A 19,159-nucleotide genomic window follows, 5' to 3' on the forward strand; every position below is an offset into this window, starting at 1 on the left:
AGCAAGAACCCTTGACCTTGTGTAGGAAAAGAGGGCTGGCCTTACCAGTATCACTAGAACAACCACTTTCTGCTAGTGACAAATCTCATATGAGGCAGCTGTCCTTTTCAACAGTTGGTATGATGGCACTAAAGATGCTCACAGCAACATCCCATGAAGTTCTTCTCCCCTGAGGTTTTAAAATATTGCTTTGAATACTTAAGCCCTCATCCTGAATCCTATCACTAATGAACATTAAGGACTGTAGCTTGACATTCTGGTTGGAGGGACCCTTGTAAATGGAGAGACAATACTCTAACAGTGCCTTCCCATTGCTCCCTGGTGCAGTCATTGGACCTGCCCCCCCATCCACCCCCATCAGTGCTGAAGGCCTCCAGCATACAGATGTGCCACCTATCAGATATGGGAACTGGTTGGATGCCATGATGTCTGACTATTGCTGCAATGCAGCTTTCTGATGCAGCTTGCCAAGCTTGCATTTAACCAAGATGGCTTTCAAGATCCTAGCCCACATGACCAAGCATCCTCTTTTCCCTGATCTTACAGCAGCACTGACCAAGCTTGAAAAAGCATTTGGCAAGAGATGTTCATTTTACGATACTCAGAAGAGCTGTAATAGCTCAGTGTATCACACTTTCCACCTGATCTTGTGCGTTTAAGAGTTTTTTCGAAGGCACATCTTATACTGAAGCCATTTAAAACATAATGTAGAAAACAAGAAACATTTAAAAAACAGTGTTTATTGAGAGATCCATTTCAAATCAGTGAGTGATCAGTTCAGAAAGTTTACAAAGCAAATGTAAGAAACTGGGCATCCAGCCAACAAGTGAGATTATATCATTGGTATGTGTAAAGAAGCACACTCCCAAGACATAAGCAGAAGTGATTTTTCCCAATAAAAGTGAAGCCAAGTATGAGATCAATTAGTGCTGTACTTTTTAAAAAAAAATCATTTGTGTATTATTTTTTTAAAAAAGACTCCTTTATAGGGCAAGACGCCTGTATAGGGCAATCTGACCAATTTATGTAGATAGCTAGACTCTGCTATATTGAACTAGTTAACAGTAATTGCATTAAGACAGGCCTCCCCAGTTCACTGCCAGCAATTCCCCCTCAACCCACCCCAATAATTCTGGATAATAAATTTTTGGAAGAATTGTACAAACACTCTTGTTATATTTCATAGGAATGATTGTTAGAGCAGGCTAAAACTCATTGACATTTTTATATTCTTTGAAATCTGTGTTGTCTCCATTTGTGCAGAAGCCTGGCCATTATCTTCCATGATCTGCAGGAGATTATCTGGAGTTTAATTAGGCTCACCTCCATTATCACTTTAGTTGAGACAGAGGGGACTCCTCAATGATTCAAGCCCTTCAGTGGTTTCATTCTTGAAGTGGCCACCTTGTTCCTCATCATGTCCACTTTGTAGCACGTACACGGGAGGAAAACGCTCTACTGCTGTCTTCTTCTTCACAGCAGTGGGGGTGCTCTTCCAGCTCTGTTGAGGTTTGAACTTCTGAATCCTCATGATCTACAGTCCAGATAGTTTCCATGGTCACTTCCATCTCTTTGACATTTTCACTAGGATTTTCTGACATTTGCACAATAGACCGTTCACTTGGTGTCAAGAGCAACGTCTCTTGGTCCTCCAGGGCCATTTCTTTAGATGGGGTCACCTCTGCTGCAAGAAAAGTTTCCAGATGTGGTGGCTCCTGTACAGCAAGCTCTGCCTTATGCACCCCATCCATGGTTGGCTGAAATGCCCCATTTCCTTTCTCCAACCTGACAGCAGGCTGTGGCTCTTTCAGGTCTTCCAAATTCTCTTGAGGGCTCTTGAAAACAGGTTGGGTTTCAGCATCTTGCTGAACAGGTAACACCCCTTCTTGAGCCGTCTGTGAAACAGTCTCAGCACCTGTCAATTGCTTTGTGTCTCCTATACTCCCTATGGAAGAATTGCTCTCACTGGTCCACATGGAAGCATCTTGTGATATTTGTCCACGAGGAGAACCAGGAACTGTTATTGCTGTGTACTTCCCATACAGAAAGGGAGTCTCTCTCTGCTTTGGATGCAATGACCACTTGCTGTGCCTATGGCCCATTTTGGGGTGAGGATGCTACTCTACGAAGTTCTGGAACATCTTCTCAAACCCTTTTCAGTTGGCTCTACAGGGCAGAGGAAAGAAAAAGAAAGAGTCGGAAAGATGCTCAAGGCTTTCTAGCAACCACCTAACAGATGGCCCTTCACCTGCAGCAGAGAGACACAAGTAACCTCACTGACTATGCAGACATCGCAGTAGAAGTAAGTGGGAGAAAACATATAGAGGAAATGCAGTAGCCAGTATTTTAGCAAAGATTTTCACATTAATGTAGTGGCAGAGAGAAACTGCAACTATCTGAGGCTGTACAGACTCCTGTTAATGGAGTAACATTGGCAAAGAGCTCTTGTTTACACATAATCTATTCCAACGACTCTACAGACCTAAAGCAGAACCACCCAGATGGACTCACAATAAATATCAGCCCCACTTCAGTAGTCTACAGATGAACTGTAGCTAAGAGGGCTATTTCGAGCAGTCTAGACTATTTCCACAGTTAATGGTGACTCAATAGATGAAATGTGAAGTTCATTGTTACCAAGACATTAGGCAAGTCTTGAATTCCCCCCCCCATTTCCAAAGACACCAAATGAGCATTCAGATCCCAAGACTTGCTGTCTTGCAAGTGCCTGTGTTAGCAGGACTTTTTTTAATGGGCAGCCAGACTCAAAATGGGAAAGTGCAGAAAAAAGTTGGCACTGCAAAAGTACATTTGGACACTTTAAAAATTCAAGTCATGCAACTGTATTATGTCAGGTGATGTAAAAAGTAACTGATAACAATATGAAAAGTACATCAAGTCGTCTAGACTCCCCTTGAACCCCAGACTAGGGATGGCTGAATCTGTCAATTTTGTTTTCTCCCAGTTTCTCATTTTTCTCATCTTAAATTCAGTTGTCCACATTTCTACCCCATTTTTTTAAAAAGAAGAGTCCTCATGAAAATTTGTCAACGTTTGAGTGTAAATTTCTCCTATACTATACAGCAATACTGTAAAATACACGGTAGTGTGCGATTTTGCTTAATACAAACATTTTTGCAAAGCAATTTTCCTAATATAAAGCATTTTGTTCGTTAATTTCCTCAATATATGCATTTACGCACACTCTTTACCCTAGCTTATGCATTTCTGTACACAAAACCTGGTTGGATAACTACACAGCAAAATTCGAAGATGTGCAAAATTTTGAAGGATAGCGGGGTTTCAGTTCACATAGTGTTTTGGAAAGTGCAAATTAGGTAAGTTCACCTTTAAATGCTAACTGAATCGAATTTCTCCACAAGCCCTACCCCAGACCCTGGCCAAGCAGATCCATTTCAACTGTCCCTGCCAAAGACACTCCTTAGAGACACCATTTCTACTTTCCAGAGTATTCAGCAATAATTCCAATATGAAGGAAACGATTCCAGAACAAAACTTTCATGTGAAGTTGTCAATGTTATGATAAGGGTAGCAATGCCAGGCACAGCCAATACAACATTCTTAACAGGAACCTTTGCTTTTAAAAAAATATCCCTCACTCCAAATAAAGCGTTGTTGGAGTTCATGATGCCTCTTCTGTGAAACTTGACTAAAACTCTCTCCTGCATTAGTGCTGTCAACTTCCCGATTGTGAGGGTTATTTCCCACTCTATGTTGGGATGGAAAGATCTGTCAATTTTGGTTCTCCGAGTTTCTCACTTTTCCAATCTTAAATTCAGTTCTCCACACGTCTGCAGCAATTTGCATTTTTTAAAGAGTCCTCATGAAAATTCTCCAGCATTTTAATGCTAATTCCTCCTAATAAACATATTTCTGTAGGCAGCTTTGACTAATGTACATAGTTTGCTAGCAATTTATCATCATATAATGCATTTTTGAATGTTATTTTAACTCATGTATTCATTTTTATGCACACTTTCCCCTAACAGGCATTTTTGTAAACATTGTTTGGTTGGCAAACTGCATCACAAAATTCAGATAAGTGTGAATTTTGAAGGATGGCTGAGTTTCGGTTCTGACATTGTTTTGGAAAGTGCAGATTTAATAAATTTGGCTTGAAATGTGGACTCAGTCAAATTTCTTGCCCATCCCTACTCTTTGTAGGCATCTAAACGTCATGGGATATGACTAAGCAAGGAAGGATTTCTGCACATACAGAGAAAATGCACATGGGTGTTGTGACAGTGCACACTCTGCAAGTGAATTATAGTCACATACCACTGGGCAGTTCTAATTTTTTCTTTTTAAAAAGCCCTGACTGTTAGCAGTATGTATTAAGAGCAGAGCTTGGAAAAGTTACTTTTTCGAACTACAACTCCCATCAGCCCAATCCAGTGGGCATGCTAGCTGGGGCTGATGGGAGTTGTAGTTCAAAAAAGTAACTTTTCCAAGCTCTGGCTACAACTTTCAGAGGGAAGGGAAGAGGGTTGGATTGTTAAATCACTCTGCCAATTGTAGCTCTGTAGGGATTTCCTAACACCTCTGAGCACCCTTTACAAACTACACTTCCCAAGGATTCTTTTGAGGGAAGCCACTGCTTTTTAAAGTTGCATGATACTGCTTTAAATATATAATATAGATAGAGCCTTACAGTCAAGCCTCCCTAAAACAGGATATGCCCAGTAAATGCAAAACTGCCAAGTTTGCAGAAAAATTGGGCAAGACAGAGAGCTATCCCAAAACTGTTCTTTTCCCCACCCAAAACTGGGATTCACTTTGCCCTGGAGTTTTGGAACTTATTCAGGGGTTGAAACAAATCAAGGTGCTAGCTTCCCAATACTTAATCATACTGTTGAGATATACTCAATTTCTAACTTCATATTCCATACTGTCCAAAAGAAAAATAAAATAAAGTTCTGCTAATAATAACCTTATCTTCATAAAAGGGGAAAATATAGTACTTACCAAGCTACTAATCATAGAGCACACCTGTATAGACTGGTATATAAACCCTATTAACATCCTTTAAATAGGGAAGGGTGGTTACACAAAATCACTTCCCCACAATCCCATAATAAGTTCCTTCTCATTACTTCCTAGTGGCTTAAAAAAACACACTCCAAGTTCCCCATTCCAACAAGCCCTGCACAAATGCACTCACCCAACAACATTTCCACACCAGTTAGCTTAAATTCCACTCTCTCCTCCCAACATACCTGCACCTATGCATACACCATGGGCTTCTTTGGGACATAACATGCAGGGAGAAGCAGGTAGAAATTCTGTAGTGTCTCTCATGAATCCAAAGCAATCCAAACGCCTGATTTGACTATGACAGCCTTTCCCAACCAGTGTGCCTCCAGATGTTGTTGGACCACAACTCCCATCTTTCCTGACCATTGGCAATGCTGGCTGAGGCTGATGGGAGTTGTGGTCCAACAACATCTGGAGGCACACTGGTTGGGAAACGCTGGACTATGATGATGCATGCCTTACTTACATCCTGTTTAGATTACTGTAACACACTCTACGTGGGGCTGCCTTTGAAGACTGTTCAGAAACTTAAACTGGTACAAAGAGCTGCAGCCAGAGTGTTAACTGGGGCTGGTTACAGGGACCATACAACTCCCTTGTTACAACAGCTCCACTGGCTGCCAGTTTGTTTCCGGTCACAATTCAAAGTGCTGGTTTTGACCTATAAAGTCCTATACGGCCTAGGTCCAGGCTATTTGTCAGACCGTATCTCCCTATATCAGCCTGCCTGGGCCCTGAGATCTTCAGGAGAGGCCCTTCTCTCAGTCCCAACATCTCCGCAAGCGCAATTGGTGGGGACGCAAGATAGGGCCTTCTCAGTGGCTGCTCCTAGGTTCTGGAACTCCCTTCCATTCCTAGGGAGGCACAAATGGCCCCCTCCTTGCCATCCTTCTGTCGGCAAGTAAAGACTTTTTTATTCCGACAGGCTTTTGAGATAGAAGGTTTAAGATTGGGCTCTACAAGGCTTGTTTATTGTTTTATGCTGTTATTTGTATTATTTTAAATTGCTTTTTAGTATTTTAAGTGCCTGTTTCATGGTTTTAAGGTTGTGTATAGTTTAATTGTATCTTAATTGTATATTTTTGTATGTTTTTAACTATATGTAGTTTTATTTGTAAGCCGCCCTGAGTTCCAGTTTGGAAAAAGGCGGGGTAAAAATAAAGTTTCATTCATTCATTCATTTGCATAGTTAGCAGATTGACAGCACAGTCCTAGACATGTCAATTCAATAGTCCCATTGAGTTCAAGTTCATGCTACAGTCCAATACACACTTGATTGAGAACAAGTTCCATTGAACTTAATGGGATTTGTTTCTGAGTAGACATCAATGAGATTGCACTGTAAGTTTGTTCAAGTGAACAGAGCCATACTGGACTGGGGTAGATTTGAGTGGCCAGATGCAAAATAGGGCACGGCTCTTGCCCCTTTTCATGAAAGTTACACCTATTGGAATTCCCTCTTCTATGCAAATAACAAAGGTTCAATAGCCCTCACCACTTTTATTTATATTGGTTTATTTAGAGCATTTGTACCAACCTAGAATATGCTTTACTGTTTTTTTTAAATTATTTATAAACTGCTTATATGCCAAAATGGCTTCTAAGAGGTTTACAACATAAAATCAATTATAAAATAGATACATCATTAACTTAGATACAGTGGGGGGGGGGCAGTTCAAAAGGAAGTGTGTAACTCTTTCCTTCCAAGCTGATTTTCTGATCCTCTTACAAATTCTGCAGCTGCTTTCTTGCATACAGCGGAAAAAATTATAAGAATCCTGAGAACCATTGTTTGTTAAGAGTGATGGGAACTGTAGCTCTGTGGAGGGTGAACTACAATTCCCAGGAGTCTTTAGGGGATTGGGAAGCCACGTGCTTTAAATGTATGGTGTGGATGTCACCCACGAACCTTAAGTGGTGTGCAGGTTCTACTGGTTTTCAGCAGAAGTCTTGGTCTATTGATGTGTGTCTGAAAGATGGCATTTTCCAGCTGCATCATCATCCTGCCTTCGTACGAGAAGAACCAAATCCTAAGGGGATTTCTAATCTATCAGTATGGTTACATGCAGCTCAGTTCTGAGGTTGCAGGGGTTCCAGTGCTCACTTCAGGCTTAGCTTCCTTGGAATGAGGTTCCTGGAGATTGACTGGCTTGTGTAATAATATGGTTTGTGTACACATATATGCAGGTTGAGCATAGGTGGAGGTACATGGCATTAACACCCAAATGGATATCTCAGTGTTTTCTCTCTTTAAAAACAAATCATTTACAGAGGCCAGTTCTGCACTATGTCTCTTATCAGTCTGCCTCATAAAGAAGTGCAGACTGCTTGCTTTGTTGTCTCTTACACAGGTAGGTGGTTAGTGGGGGGGCAGCTAATGGTTGAATAAAGATGAGTCATCCACCTCTGCCCATCCCCTACGTCTTCTTGAGCTACCTTTGCATCCCTCAGAGCTTGGAAAAGTTACTTTTTTGAACTACAACTCCCATCAGCCCAATCCAGTGGCCATGCTGGCTGGGGCTGATGGGAGTTGTAGTTCAAAAAAAGTAACTTTTCCAAGCTCTGCCGCCTCCTTTCATTGCTCCATCTGTTCTACCCCTCTCCCATTTTTCACCTCTTGTCCTCCTTTCCCCACTCTATGCTTCCCTCTCCCACCACAAAACTAATCCAAGAGCCACATGTGGCTCGTAGACTGCACGTTCCCCACCACTGACTAATATGGGGGAAAAAATAGAGGTACTATGAAATGGAAATGGATTGCCTTCCAGTCGATCCCGACTTATGGTGACCCTATGAAAAGTGGTAAGTGGTATTCAGAAGGGGTTTACCATTGCCTTCCTCTGAGGCCAAGAGGCAGTGACTGGCCCAAGGTCACCCAGTGAGCTCCATGGCTGAGAGGGGATTCGAACCCTGGTCTCCCAGATCAGAGGCCAACGCCTTAACCACTACACCACACTGACTCTCGAGCAGTACTATAGCAGCATGGAAAAAGAACAGTCATTTGCATAGAGACCTTTTTTCTTCGATTCATTGTATGAAAAAGAACAGTTAACAGTGGCTCAGAGCATAACTCCTCTCAGTGATTCCCAGACACCATGCCCTGTACTTGCTCAAGAGCTTTTGGAATCTGTACTCATATTTATGTTATCCACACTGCAAAACAGGTTTGTAAAATTGATTTTATTGAGATATTTTTTCCAAAAAGAGAGATCAGTTTCCAACCAATGTCAGTAAAAATTTCAGGAAGATTACATACACCCGATACTTAAAAACAATACAAACACATGCTGTAAAATCATCTAGCTAAGCAAGACTACAGTCATTGATATCAACACACCGAGAGATGCAATTTATAATCCACCCTATATAGCAAGAGGCCTGCTCTAGCGCTGGTTTTAAGGACACTTCAGTTAGGCGGCAGGGAATCGGTTCTTTCCATTCCATGCTGTTGGAGGTGCTGAACTATTCAATTGATTGTCATTAAAAACAAAAATGGTCCAATTTGGTCTACACAGTCATAATAAAATGGCTCAATTCAATAGCATCTAATCATTTACTGTAACTATCTAAAGGCACCCCCTCCGCAAGGTTACTGCAGACATCTTCCCCCTACTGCAACCTCACCATACAGGGAAAACATCAGGGCACAGTTCTCACATGGTCTTTGCGTTGTCACTATGGCAGAGTTGGGGAACCTGTGGCCCTCCAGATATTGTTGGGCTGCTCATACACCCATCAACCCTGATGTCAGGGATGCTGGGAACCGTAGTCCAAAAGCATTTGGAGGGCCACAAGTCCCCATCTCTGCTGTATAGAGTACTGGTGGGAAGAGATGCCATAGGCCAGCCTGGTGCCCTCCAGATGTTTTGGACTGCAGCTGTTATCAGCCCCAGTCAATATGGTCAATGGCCAGGAAGGATGGGAGTTGTGCCCATCATATGTTTTGGACTACCAGACTGAAGAAGGCTGCCATATGTCAGCCTAGTTAAGATAATTGCATTAAAGCTAGCTAACAGAAGGGATACATTTGTCTGCTGAGCTTTGAGGCTCTGAGCCAACAGGGATATCATTATCACCTGTGGGGCTGAAGTTTTCCAGGACTAAAATGAAGACTTGGCAGAATTAGTCTCTGCCAACAAGAATATTTTGCGCATGATCCTTTTGCTTCAGAAATCTCTTGTTCCCTCTTCACTGAGCATCAGGAAGACAATGATCCAGTTCTACTGAAGGCAGAGCAAGAAATTACAGCAAGAATGTGAAAAGCCTGCAAGAAGCGTCTGAAAGACACTCAAGACTTGCAAGTAAAGCGAGTGATGAAATGCAACAAAATTAAAGCCTTTGTGGTGCTTAAACAATAGCATTGGATGCATGAAAGCACACATACCCCTGCATTTTAGAACTGAAGACCTGGCAGTAGAAAATAAAATGAACCAGCTCTGATGCCGTCAAGCAGAATCAACAATAGATGTTGCACATTATCAAAATCAGGAAGTAGTCTACAAAAATAAATGCAGGCTCACCTGCAGAATTATTTGCAGTCCTGCTTGCAAGGAGAAGAGTTGGCTTCTCTGTGTGAAGAGAGATTTCATTTTCCATATCCTGATCTGCTACAGTTTTAGAAATTTGGGAGGACTTAGTCATTCTTCTTAGCCTGGTGAACATTGGTTACAGTGGTCTGCACAGGAAGCAGGTCCTAGGGGTACTGCATATTCTGCTGAATGGGTTGCAGTTCCTATATGGAACCGCAACCCATACAGATGGCTCAGGTTTAACGAGATTTCCTGGTATCGGCTGAAGATCCAAAAGAATCTCATCACTCAAAATTATAGCTGACACATCTGGAAGTTTGGTCTCAGCCTCTTTGCACTCCAGGTTTGCTTAGAACGATGCCTCACGATGCTTCTAGAAGGTCTGCAGGAAGATTACCTTTATTACTCTTTTGTTTCAGAACCATGTGTCAGGGATCAGGAAAGGGAAAGAAGACCATCCATTGGCATAGAAAGCTTAAAATCAACAGAAAATCAGCAATACAAGTATGTCAGATAAAAAGAGGACAGGGCAACCCCAGTGAGGGTGGCACCCAGAGCCACCCACTCGCCTCTAAAGAAATCGATTAGGCCTATTAGATGTATCTGGATTCCCCCCCAATATGTTTCCCATAACATCCCCCACTTGCTGTGTCAGAGCCTAGACCTCATTCTCACGCACACTCTGTATAGTAAGCCTTTCACCATCACTCTCTTGGCCATCATTATCCAACAATTGTTCACCAGTCTTTCTGAAGGTTTGTCTAAACATTTGGAGCTGTTGTCTGTGGTGTCCGCTAGAGCATATAAATCTGTCTTTTCTGTGTTTGTTACAATAGGTTGGTGCTCACTGACTATTGCCTTGAGCTCGCAGAGCATCCATGCCTTCACGAGGAACAGATAGGATAGGTGAAATATCTTCTGTGAGTGGTTGGCTCTTCTGGGCTTCCATTTTCTTTCGATCATCTCCATTTCCCTTCACTTCAGAGAGTGGGGCTTCCTCAATTATTGGCGAGAGTCGATATCTCCCGGTGGCGCGAAATATACCTCGTCTCTTTGACCATCTTGACCACCGTCTCCATTCATTAGCAGCCCTTACCTTCTTCCTGCGGTTGCGCAGCACTCTCAACACTTGCAGATGCAGCATGGCTTGAATTTCTAATTCCAGGTCATCTAAATTATAGGTAGCTACTGTCGTCATTGTGGCCTGTTGGTTAGCATCTTCAGCTGTTTGTACAACCAACTGCTCAACTGGTTTCTGGGTTCTAGGGTCTTGCAGAATGGGTTCAGCAAAGGATGCCTTCTGAGTAACCTTTGAACCAGTTGGGTCACCTGCAGCTTCTTCAATCCCTTCTGTAGACCTCTCAGGAGAACAGCTCTTTCTAGTTGACAGGGAAGCTTCCTGTGGTCTTGGTATAAACTTTGACTGAGTTTGGTCACCTGCATTTTGTTCAGTTGCTTCTATAGTCCTTTTGGCAGAACAGCTGTTTCTAGTAGAAGCATCCTGTGGTTTTGGTGTAAACGCTGAACCAGTTTGGTCAGCTGAAGCTTGTTCAGTCCCGTCTGTAGACGTCTTGGAAGAACAGCTGTTTCTACTAGAAGCATCCTGTGGTCTTGGTATAAACGGTGAACCAGTTTGGTCAGCAGCAGCTTGCTCAGTCCCTTCTGTAGACCTCTTGGGATAACAGCTCTTTCTAGTAGAAGCATCCTGTGGTCTTGGTGTAAACTCTGAACCAGTTTGGTCAGCTACAGGTTGTTCAGGCCCTTCTGGAGACCTCTTGGGAGAACCGCTGTTTCTAGTTCCGTTGGAAGCATCTTGTGATCTTGGTGTAAAAGTTGAATGAGTTTGGTAACCTGCAAACTGCCCAGTCCCTTCTGTCATCCTTTTGGGAGACCAGCTCTTTCTAGTCCCCATGTAAGCACATTGTGTTCTTCGTGCAAACTTTGAACTAGTTTGGTCACCTGCAACTTGCCCAATCCCTTCTCTAGTCTTCTTAGGAGAATAGCTCTTTCTAGTCGATACAGATGCATCCTGTGGTCTTGGTGTAAACTTTAAACTAGTTTCGTCACCTGTAGCTTGTTCAGTTCCTTTTACACTGCTACTGGGATAATAGCTCTTCCTAGTCCCCAGGGACACATGCTGTGGTCTTCGTGTAAAAGTACAGAATTCAGGAGATATTACTGTATACTTTGGAATAATGGGGGTCTCTTTTTGGGACCACTTGCTGTTCCTGTTGCCCATGTTTGAGACCCTTGGGCAACTCCTGGAGCAACTTCCAACCCTTCAGGGTCTTCTGGCAAGAAAGGAAAATAAAAGAGATTAGGGAATTGTCAATAATCGTTTAGCAGCCAACTAGTAAAGCCTTCCTCTGCATGGTGCCCTCCAGATGTTTTGGACTACAGTTCTCATCAGCCCCACTCAGCATAGTCAATGGTCAAGGATGGACCAAAGCATTTGGGTCATCACATTGGGGGAAGGCTGAACTAGCAGATAGTACTTCACATGCAATAACAGGAAGGCATCGATTTGATGACTGTGCACTCATGAAAAAATAAAGTGGGCAAAACATATAAAAAGGAGGCCATAGGTCTGCAAGGATTAGGTTACAGCCACCATAACTGGTAAAAACACAATGTATCTACCACTTTGAAAACATAATCCAGGTCTATGCCAGGATACATAGTTTTAGCTCAGTTGATGTCGCACCACCCAATTCAATAATTGAGATGATAAACTCACAGCAAAGATTCCATCCTACATCTTATCTAGCTGGAGAATCTGGCATTTCCCAACAAGTGGAATGTTTCAATCAAGTTTAGGGATGGAAAAGATCTTTCTGTTTCGGTTCTCTCAGTGTCTCATTTTTCCAATGTTAAATTCAGTTCCCTACATTTCTGCAGCAATCTGTGATTTTTTTTTTTTTTAAAAATCCTCATGAAAATTCTCCACCATTTTAGTGCAAATTTCTCCAAATAAACACATTTTTGTAGGCAGTTTTGACAAAGGTACACATTTTTGCCCGCCATTTCTCATCAATTCATACCTTTTTGCATGTTATTTTCACTCATGTATCCATTTTTATGCACACTTTCCCCCAACATATGCATTTTTGTAAATGTTGTTTAGTTGGCGAACTGCATCCCAAAATTCTAATAAATGTGAATTCTGAAGGATGGCTGTGTTTTGGTTATCATATTGTTTCAGAAATTGCGAATTCAATAAATTCTGCTTGGAATGTGAGCTCATCCCTCCCTAATCATGTTTATACAATGACAAAAGGGAGGATCGAGCCTTACTTTCCATGTTCAGTAGTGGGGAGTGCAGAATTCAAGACTTTCATCTCAGACTAATATTGCTCTTTGATACTATTTATTTATTTATTTGATTTATATCCCGCCCTTTCTCCCATTTCCTTGTGCAGAACGGACCTCCTGATAAGATGGTATCTGCAGGAGGACCTCACCTGCAGAGTGCAGTGATGGACTGGATAGATAAGGGGTAAGATGGTCTTTCAGGTATCTTGGTTGTAAGCTGTATAGAGCTTTGTACCCCAAAACTAGAACCTTGAACTTGGCCCAGTAGCTAATAGGTAGTCAGTGCAATTGTTTCAGTAGTGGAGTGACATGTTGGTGATGATCTGCTCCAGTGAGCAGTCTCGCTTCTGCATTTTGAACCAGCTGCAGCTTTCAGACCAACCTCAAGGGTAGCCCCACATAGACTGCATTACTGTAATCCAACCTGGAGGTTGCCAGTGCATGGACAACAGTGGTCGGGCTATCCCTGTCTAGAAACAGCCGCAGCTGTCTTACCAGCCAAAGCTGGTAAAAGGCACTCCTAGCCACAGAGGTCACCTGGGCCTCTAATTACAAAGATGGATCCAGGATCACCTCTAAACTTCAGACCTGCTCTTTCAGAGGGAGCACAACCCCATCCAAAGCAGGCAACTGGCCAATTATTTGAACTCAGGAACCACCAACCCACAGCTCCTCCATCTTGCTAGGATTGAGAGTCAATTTGTTGGCCCTCAACCAGCCCACCACAGAGTCCAAGCACCGGTCCAGGGCTTGCACAGCCTCTCCTGATCCAGATGTTAGAAATAGAGCTAGGTATCATCACTGTACTGCTCACCCCAAATCTCCTGACCCCCCCCAAGAGCTTCATATAGATATTAAACAGCATGGGGGACAAGATGGTACCCTGTGGCACCCCACAGCACAACTGCCAGGGCCCTGAAATACAATTGCCCAATGCCATTCTCAGGAAATGACCCTGGAGATAGGATTAGAACCACTGTAAAACAGTGCCTCCAATACCCATCTCACCAAGTCGGCCCAGAAGGATACCATGATCAATGGTATCAAAAGCTGCTGAGAGATCAAGTAAGAATAACAGGGCTGCACTTTCCCTGTTCTTCTCCCAAAAAATGTCATCCGTCAGAGCGAATACACTAGTCTTTGTATTGAAGATACAACAATTTTAAGGAAACAGGTAGTGTCATGGGTCTATGTTACTGTAGCTTCCAGCAAGGATTAGCCAGAACCAGTAGGAATGGGGTTAGTTTCCTAGCAAGTTCCTTAAGGCTCCAGCGTTAATTTACTCTCCCTCCCTGAAATACAAAGCCAGCCTTGAGGTGCCATGGTCAGACACAATCCCACTGAGCTCACCACAGCTAAAGCCTTGGAGGGGTGGAGAGGCCAGAAGACTCACCTTGCATGAGATTTCAACCCCCCAGAAAACAAAGTGTCACTGAATTAGTAAATTCAAGGCCTAATCTATCAAATTGCATCTTCCATTTTGTTTTTCAACACCCATTCTTTAGTATGCTAGATAAATACGTTATAATATAAACATATACACACTCTCATATTTTCCATGAGTTATTACAGGTGTATGCTGGATGCACATTGGCTCTTTGTGAGACCCAAATTACAAGGTGAATGAGGTGATTTGGAAATGAGTCTCACATTATTGAGTTGGATCACACCATCAACAATGCATCTCAACAACTCAGATCAGGGTGTTCCTTTAGCTTCCAAGTGATTCTGTAGTCTTGGCTGTCCAAAACCTGCATAGCTGTAGGTCCCCCTCCCCAAGAAAAAAACCTTAGGAAATGCCCAGGGCTCAAGGGGGAGGTGATCTTTCATTTTGATAAACAGTTCTAGCTATGAATCACAGTGTATCATTTTCTTAGGGTACTCCAATTGGTGTTTTGAGAGGGAGATTAAAAACTGTGTTTTTCATGCAGCTTTACACCTTTTCCTATGCAAGATTCTTCATCCTGCCCCTAAAATCGAAGGGGATCAGAAACCCACTTGCCACAAACAACCCTTGGGATAACATGGTCTTTTCTTGGGGTGAGTAGGTTCACATTTCTCCCAGGACAATCTGGGCTATTTTCTCACCACCCCTCCCCTATGTAAGTCAATGGAGAAATCTCTCTCCCAGAGACAATAGGTTGTATGTTGCATCTCCAAAAACCCATGTGTGGGTGGCAGAAGCTCACCACCCATCAACAATCCTTGGGGTAACAGGGTCCTTACTTGTGGGTGTAGCCACCACTGTCTTTTCTGGGGATCCATTGCCTCACTCTGAGGCTAGTCCTCCCCAGGTGGCTAGGGCCTGCTCAGCTTGCCACAGCTGCACATGCCAGCCCCTTCCTTGTCCACAACTGTCAGCTGGGGGGCACCTGGGCTCCTTGGGACTATGCAGCTTGCCCACGGCTGCACAGGTGGCAGGGCACGTAACCCCTGAGCCACTCACTGTGAGTTAGTATTAAATTACTAATAGCAATAATAATAATTTCAATGGATATAACTTAGCTGGATACATTATTTATAGCTTATGGCCATACTACCCTGAGCACACCGGATCTCATCTGATCTCAGAAACTAAGCAGGGTCAGGACTGGTTAGTACTTGGATGGGAGACCGCCCAGGTATACTAGGTGCCATAGCCTTAGAGGAAGGCAATGGTAAACCACCTCTGAATACCTCTTACCATGAAAACCCTATGAATACATCCAAAAAAGATTCATAATCAACTTGAAGGCATATAACTCCACCACCATCATTTCTAAATTTGCACAGGGGATGAGAGCCTGGCTGGGAGTCCAGAGTCTGCGAGTTCAAATCCTCGCTCGTGTCTCCTGGGTGTCAAGGGCCAGCTAAAGATTATCCCCACAGTGAGTGGCTCAGGAGTTACATGCCCTGCCATCTGTCTCAAGGAGCCCACTTGCCCCCAGCTGGCAGCTGCAGACAAGGAAGGGGCTGGCTTGTGCAGCTGTGGTAAGCTGAGCAGGTCCTAGCCAGTTGGGGAGAACTAGCCTCAGAGGGAGGCAATGGTAAATCCCCTCTGAATGCCGCTTACAATGAAATCCCCATTCATAGGGTCACCATAAGTCAGGATTGACTTGAAGGCAATCCATTTCCATACAAGTTCTGTACAGATCCCTATTCTCTCATTCTGTTGTTTTGGAGGGCAATGCATAAGTGATCCCCGCACCAGCTTCTGAAGTTCAATGAATAATGTTATATGCACTCTCATCACTATACCTCACAATTAAGGAGGCCCTAATGCAAGTTACGTCTTTTATGTAGCCCAGGCTAGCCTCAACAAGAAACAGGACCTTTTTTTTGTTGTCATAGCCCCCAAATTGTCATAGCTTCCTTGTGAGAGGCATGCACAGCCCGTCCCTGCTGCCTTTCCAAAGGCACATTGGCTGTGTAATCCTATCCATCAAGTTCAATGGGACTTACTCCCAGATAAACATATGATAGCCCATGATATTACTTTAAAAAAAATAACACCCACAAACTTTCAATTGCTCATTATTATTTTTCTACTGATTTTGTAGTTCAATATTAACTGGTATTATTTTTGCATTTTTATACTATTCACAAGTTTGAAATATCTTTGAAAAAAGTTGTAGAATTTTAAAATTTAAAATAACAACAACCTCCCAGAAGTACCCAAATTCAAGCATTCTTATGTCTTACCCCATTGTCTGACCAACTGTAGATCCACATCTGCCCTGATTAAAATGCCTACAGGTAGGTTTAAATAGGGCTGTTGTGTCACACACAAAACCTTCCTCCCTAGACACTTGGTATTTTGAACATACAGTTCCAGTTAGTAACTGTTCCTTTATATTTAATTAGGTACTATGCTGTTTTCTTTTATAATTATACCAATGTTGCTCATGTAACTTGTGGCCACTTTTGATTCTTGCTTGGAAAAGATCAATACCAGCAGTAAAATATGTTGCTACAATTACTATAATGTGAGTTGCAAGTGGGTTGAAAAGGCTAGGGCTAATACATTAATCCACATATGCAGACCATCTAGCCATGTGGATATAAAATCCAGCATTAAAACAATGATTCATTTCCATAGAGGCAAAGCTACAGTGTTACTCAAATAGTTTTTTGAAAACCACACAGTGAAGAGGTGATTTCATTGCAGATTAACTGAATTCTGATGTTCATTTACTTGTGAGTAAGTCCAAGTGAATACAGAACACTTAATACATAGGCTCAGGCTATGTGTGGGCCAGTATTTAGACTTTAACATGGGTGGGGGAGCCTCAGGGCCAGGGGCTGAATATGGCTCTCCAAGCCTCTTTATCTAGCCCCCAGGACTTTCCCCAAGTGACACCCCTTACCAGCCCTGCTTTGCACCTCCTTGAGTGCTTGTGCCTGGCTGGAACATGTCCTTGAATTGTGATAATACCACTTATTTTTCTGCATGGAGAGGGGTGCATGTGTGTTGTTTTTCCCCCTCTGATTTTTGCAGAGATGAATGAAGCCTACTGTACAAATGTAAAACCACCCCTATTGCTTTGCCCACATTTGCTTCTTGTCCTGCCTACCACTAGCATATGGCCCTGGAAAGGTGCCTGATATGGAATGCAGCCCTTGAGCTGGCCTGGAAAAGGTTCCCCATCCCTGCTTAATATGGGGGGTCTGTAACAAAATGTTGCAGGGTAGAGTGCTCTGGTCCAGAGCTACAGCCAGACAGCCATGGTACCTTCTGGGACATTCTATTCCATCCCTTCAATTTTCTCTCTCTCTCTCTCACCATCTCCTCCTGTTTGTTTTTAGTTGTTGCACAGCACATAGCAAACTGAGGGGTTTGTTTATGAGATTTATATCCCGCCCTTCCTCCCAGTAGGAGCCCAGGGCGACAAACAAAAGCACTAAAAACACTTTAAAACATCATAAAACAGACTTTAAAATATATTCAAACATCTTTAAAAACATTTTTGAACAAGCTTTAAAACATCCTTAAAAAAGGTTTAAAAATATATCAAAAAGCAATTCCAACACACACACAGATTGGGATGGTGGTAGTGTACTGTTCCTTTACAGAGAAATGGTGGGAATGCTTGCTAGCACAGGTGGAAGTATTTGATCAGCCAACTTGCTCATGTTTGGAAGTCCTGTGCTTAGTGTAGGGTACAGATGGAAGAGCAATTTGATCCAGTTCACATATAAAGGCCAAGTGACCCAGTTTACACTTTTTGTAACAACATGTGAACCAAAACACAGCCATCCTTTGAAATTTGCACATCTCTGAATTGTTCAGTGCAATTCTTCAGCCAAGTAATCTGTACAGAAATGCATATATTAGGGTAACAGATGCATAAAAATGCATATAATCATGAAAATAACAACACATTTTTATTTTATGGAAAACTGCTTTGCAACAATGAGTGCATTAGGTAAAATTGCATACATTCAATGTGAGCTTTTTTAATGTGGAGAAGTGAATTAAAGAGGTGAAAAATTAGAAACTGAGAAAACGGAAACTTACAGATTTGACCGTCCCTAGGTTGGGCTATGAGGGCGCTCATTCCAAGCACCACCTGGACAAAGGAGGCATCAAAAATAAAGTGATATATAGATCACTGCTGAAATAATGTCCGCTGTTAATTAAACATGATCTCCAAGACAGTAGATGAAAAGTTAAATACCAACTTGCTGGAGGCTTGGTGAAGGCAGCAGACCTGAAAGAGTGGGAAGGCTGGGAATTCTCACCGACCTGGGCCTGTGGTTAAACACAATTTAAATCATTTTCTGCCCTATAATCTTTTTGGAAGGTGAGGGGAAAAGAGAAAATTGAGACACCAGCAGTCAGTTATGGAGAGTTTGGTTTTTTTAAAAAAAACAAAACAAGCTTTGAGCAGCAACAGTCTGCTTGAGCTGTGAGGACTGGGAATTTCAGCATCAGTGCCCTTGCAGTGCCCTTAACTTGTCCTGCTTCCTATTTCTGGGGCAGGGATATGAATTGGGAGCCAATGCCCAAACGGCTAGTTCTGGAATTGTGGTTTGAAGCAAGAGGACGTAGGCATGCTTAATTCTCTGCAGGATTCCAGCCTTCAGTTCCTGTGCTGGCAAAGGCCAGAGAGGTCAGCTTGCTGCTTCTTTTAAGAGGAAAACAGAAATGCTCTGACAACTCTTTATTACAAGTTTCACAGTTTTAGCATTCGCAAGGTTCCTAATATCAAGGCCTTACAATAAATGCCAGTCATTGCAGCTACCCCAGAATACAGTTCTTTAGTTACTGAATACGTTTCGTC

The 19,159-nt window shown here is 42.7% G+C and overlaps 2 protein-coding genes and 1 pseudogene across 2 annotated transcripts; 1 reads left to right on the forward strand and 2 right to left on the reverse strand.

The window, feature by feature from the left end:
- Nucleotides 1-720: 720 nt before the first annotated feature.
- On the reverse strand, nucleotides 721-5,077 carry LOC133368445 (uncharacterized). The gene is made up of 2 exons (XM_061592693.1): nucleotides 4,987-5,077; nucleotides 721-2,166 (listed from the first exon to the last, which is right to left on the reverse strand). Exon 2 carries the CDS (start codon nucleotides 2,100-2,102, stop codon nucleotides 1,416-1,418), a length of 687 nt encoding a protein of 228 aa, XP_061448677.1. The 5' UTR covers nucleotides 2,103-2,166; nucleotides 4,987-5,077; the 3' UTR covers nucleotides 721-1,415.
- Nucleotides 5,078-8,220: 3,143 nt separating this feature from the next.
- Nucleotides 8,221-16,681, reverse strand: LOC133368647 (uncharacterized). The gene is made up of 2 exons (XM_061593117.1): nucleotides 16,578-16,681; nucleotides 8,221-11,875 (listed from the first exon to the last, which is right to left on the reverse strand). The coding sequence occupies exon 2, from the start codon at nucleotides 11,821-11,823 to the stop codon at nucleotides 10,429-10,431; it is 1,395 nt and encodes a 464-aa protein (XP_061449101.1). The 5' UTR covers nucleotides 11,824-11,875; nucleotides 16,578-16,681; the 3' UTR covers nucleotides 8,221-10,428.
- On the forward strand, nucleotides 15,420-15,538 carry LOC133368908 (5S ribosomal RNA; annotated as a pseudogene).
- Nucleotides 16,682-19,159: the final 2,478 nt, after the last annotated feature.

This window comes from Rhineura floridana, chromosome 12 (genome assembly GCF_030035675.1).
Source record: "Rhineura floridana isolate rRhiFlo1 chromosome 12, rRhiFlo1.hap2, whole genome shotgun sequence".
Lineage (NCBI taxonomy): Eukaryota > Metazoa > Chordata > Lepidosauria > Squamata > Rhineuridae > Rhineura > Rhineura floridana.

Excerpts from the sequence above, each read along its gene's own strand:
- LOC133368647 (XM_061593117.1), bottom strand. The coding sequence starts at position 11,823 with ATGGGCAACAGGAACAGCAAGTGGTCCCAAAAAGAGACCCCCATTATT.
- LOC133368445 (XM_061592693.1), bottom strand. The coding sequence starts at position 2,102 with ATGGGCCATAGGCACAGCAAGTGGTCATTGCATCCAAAGCAGAGAGAG.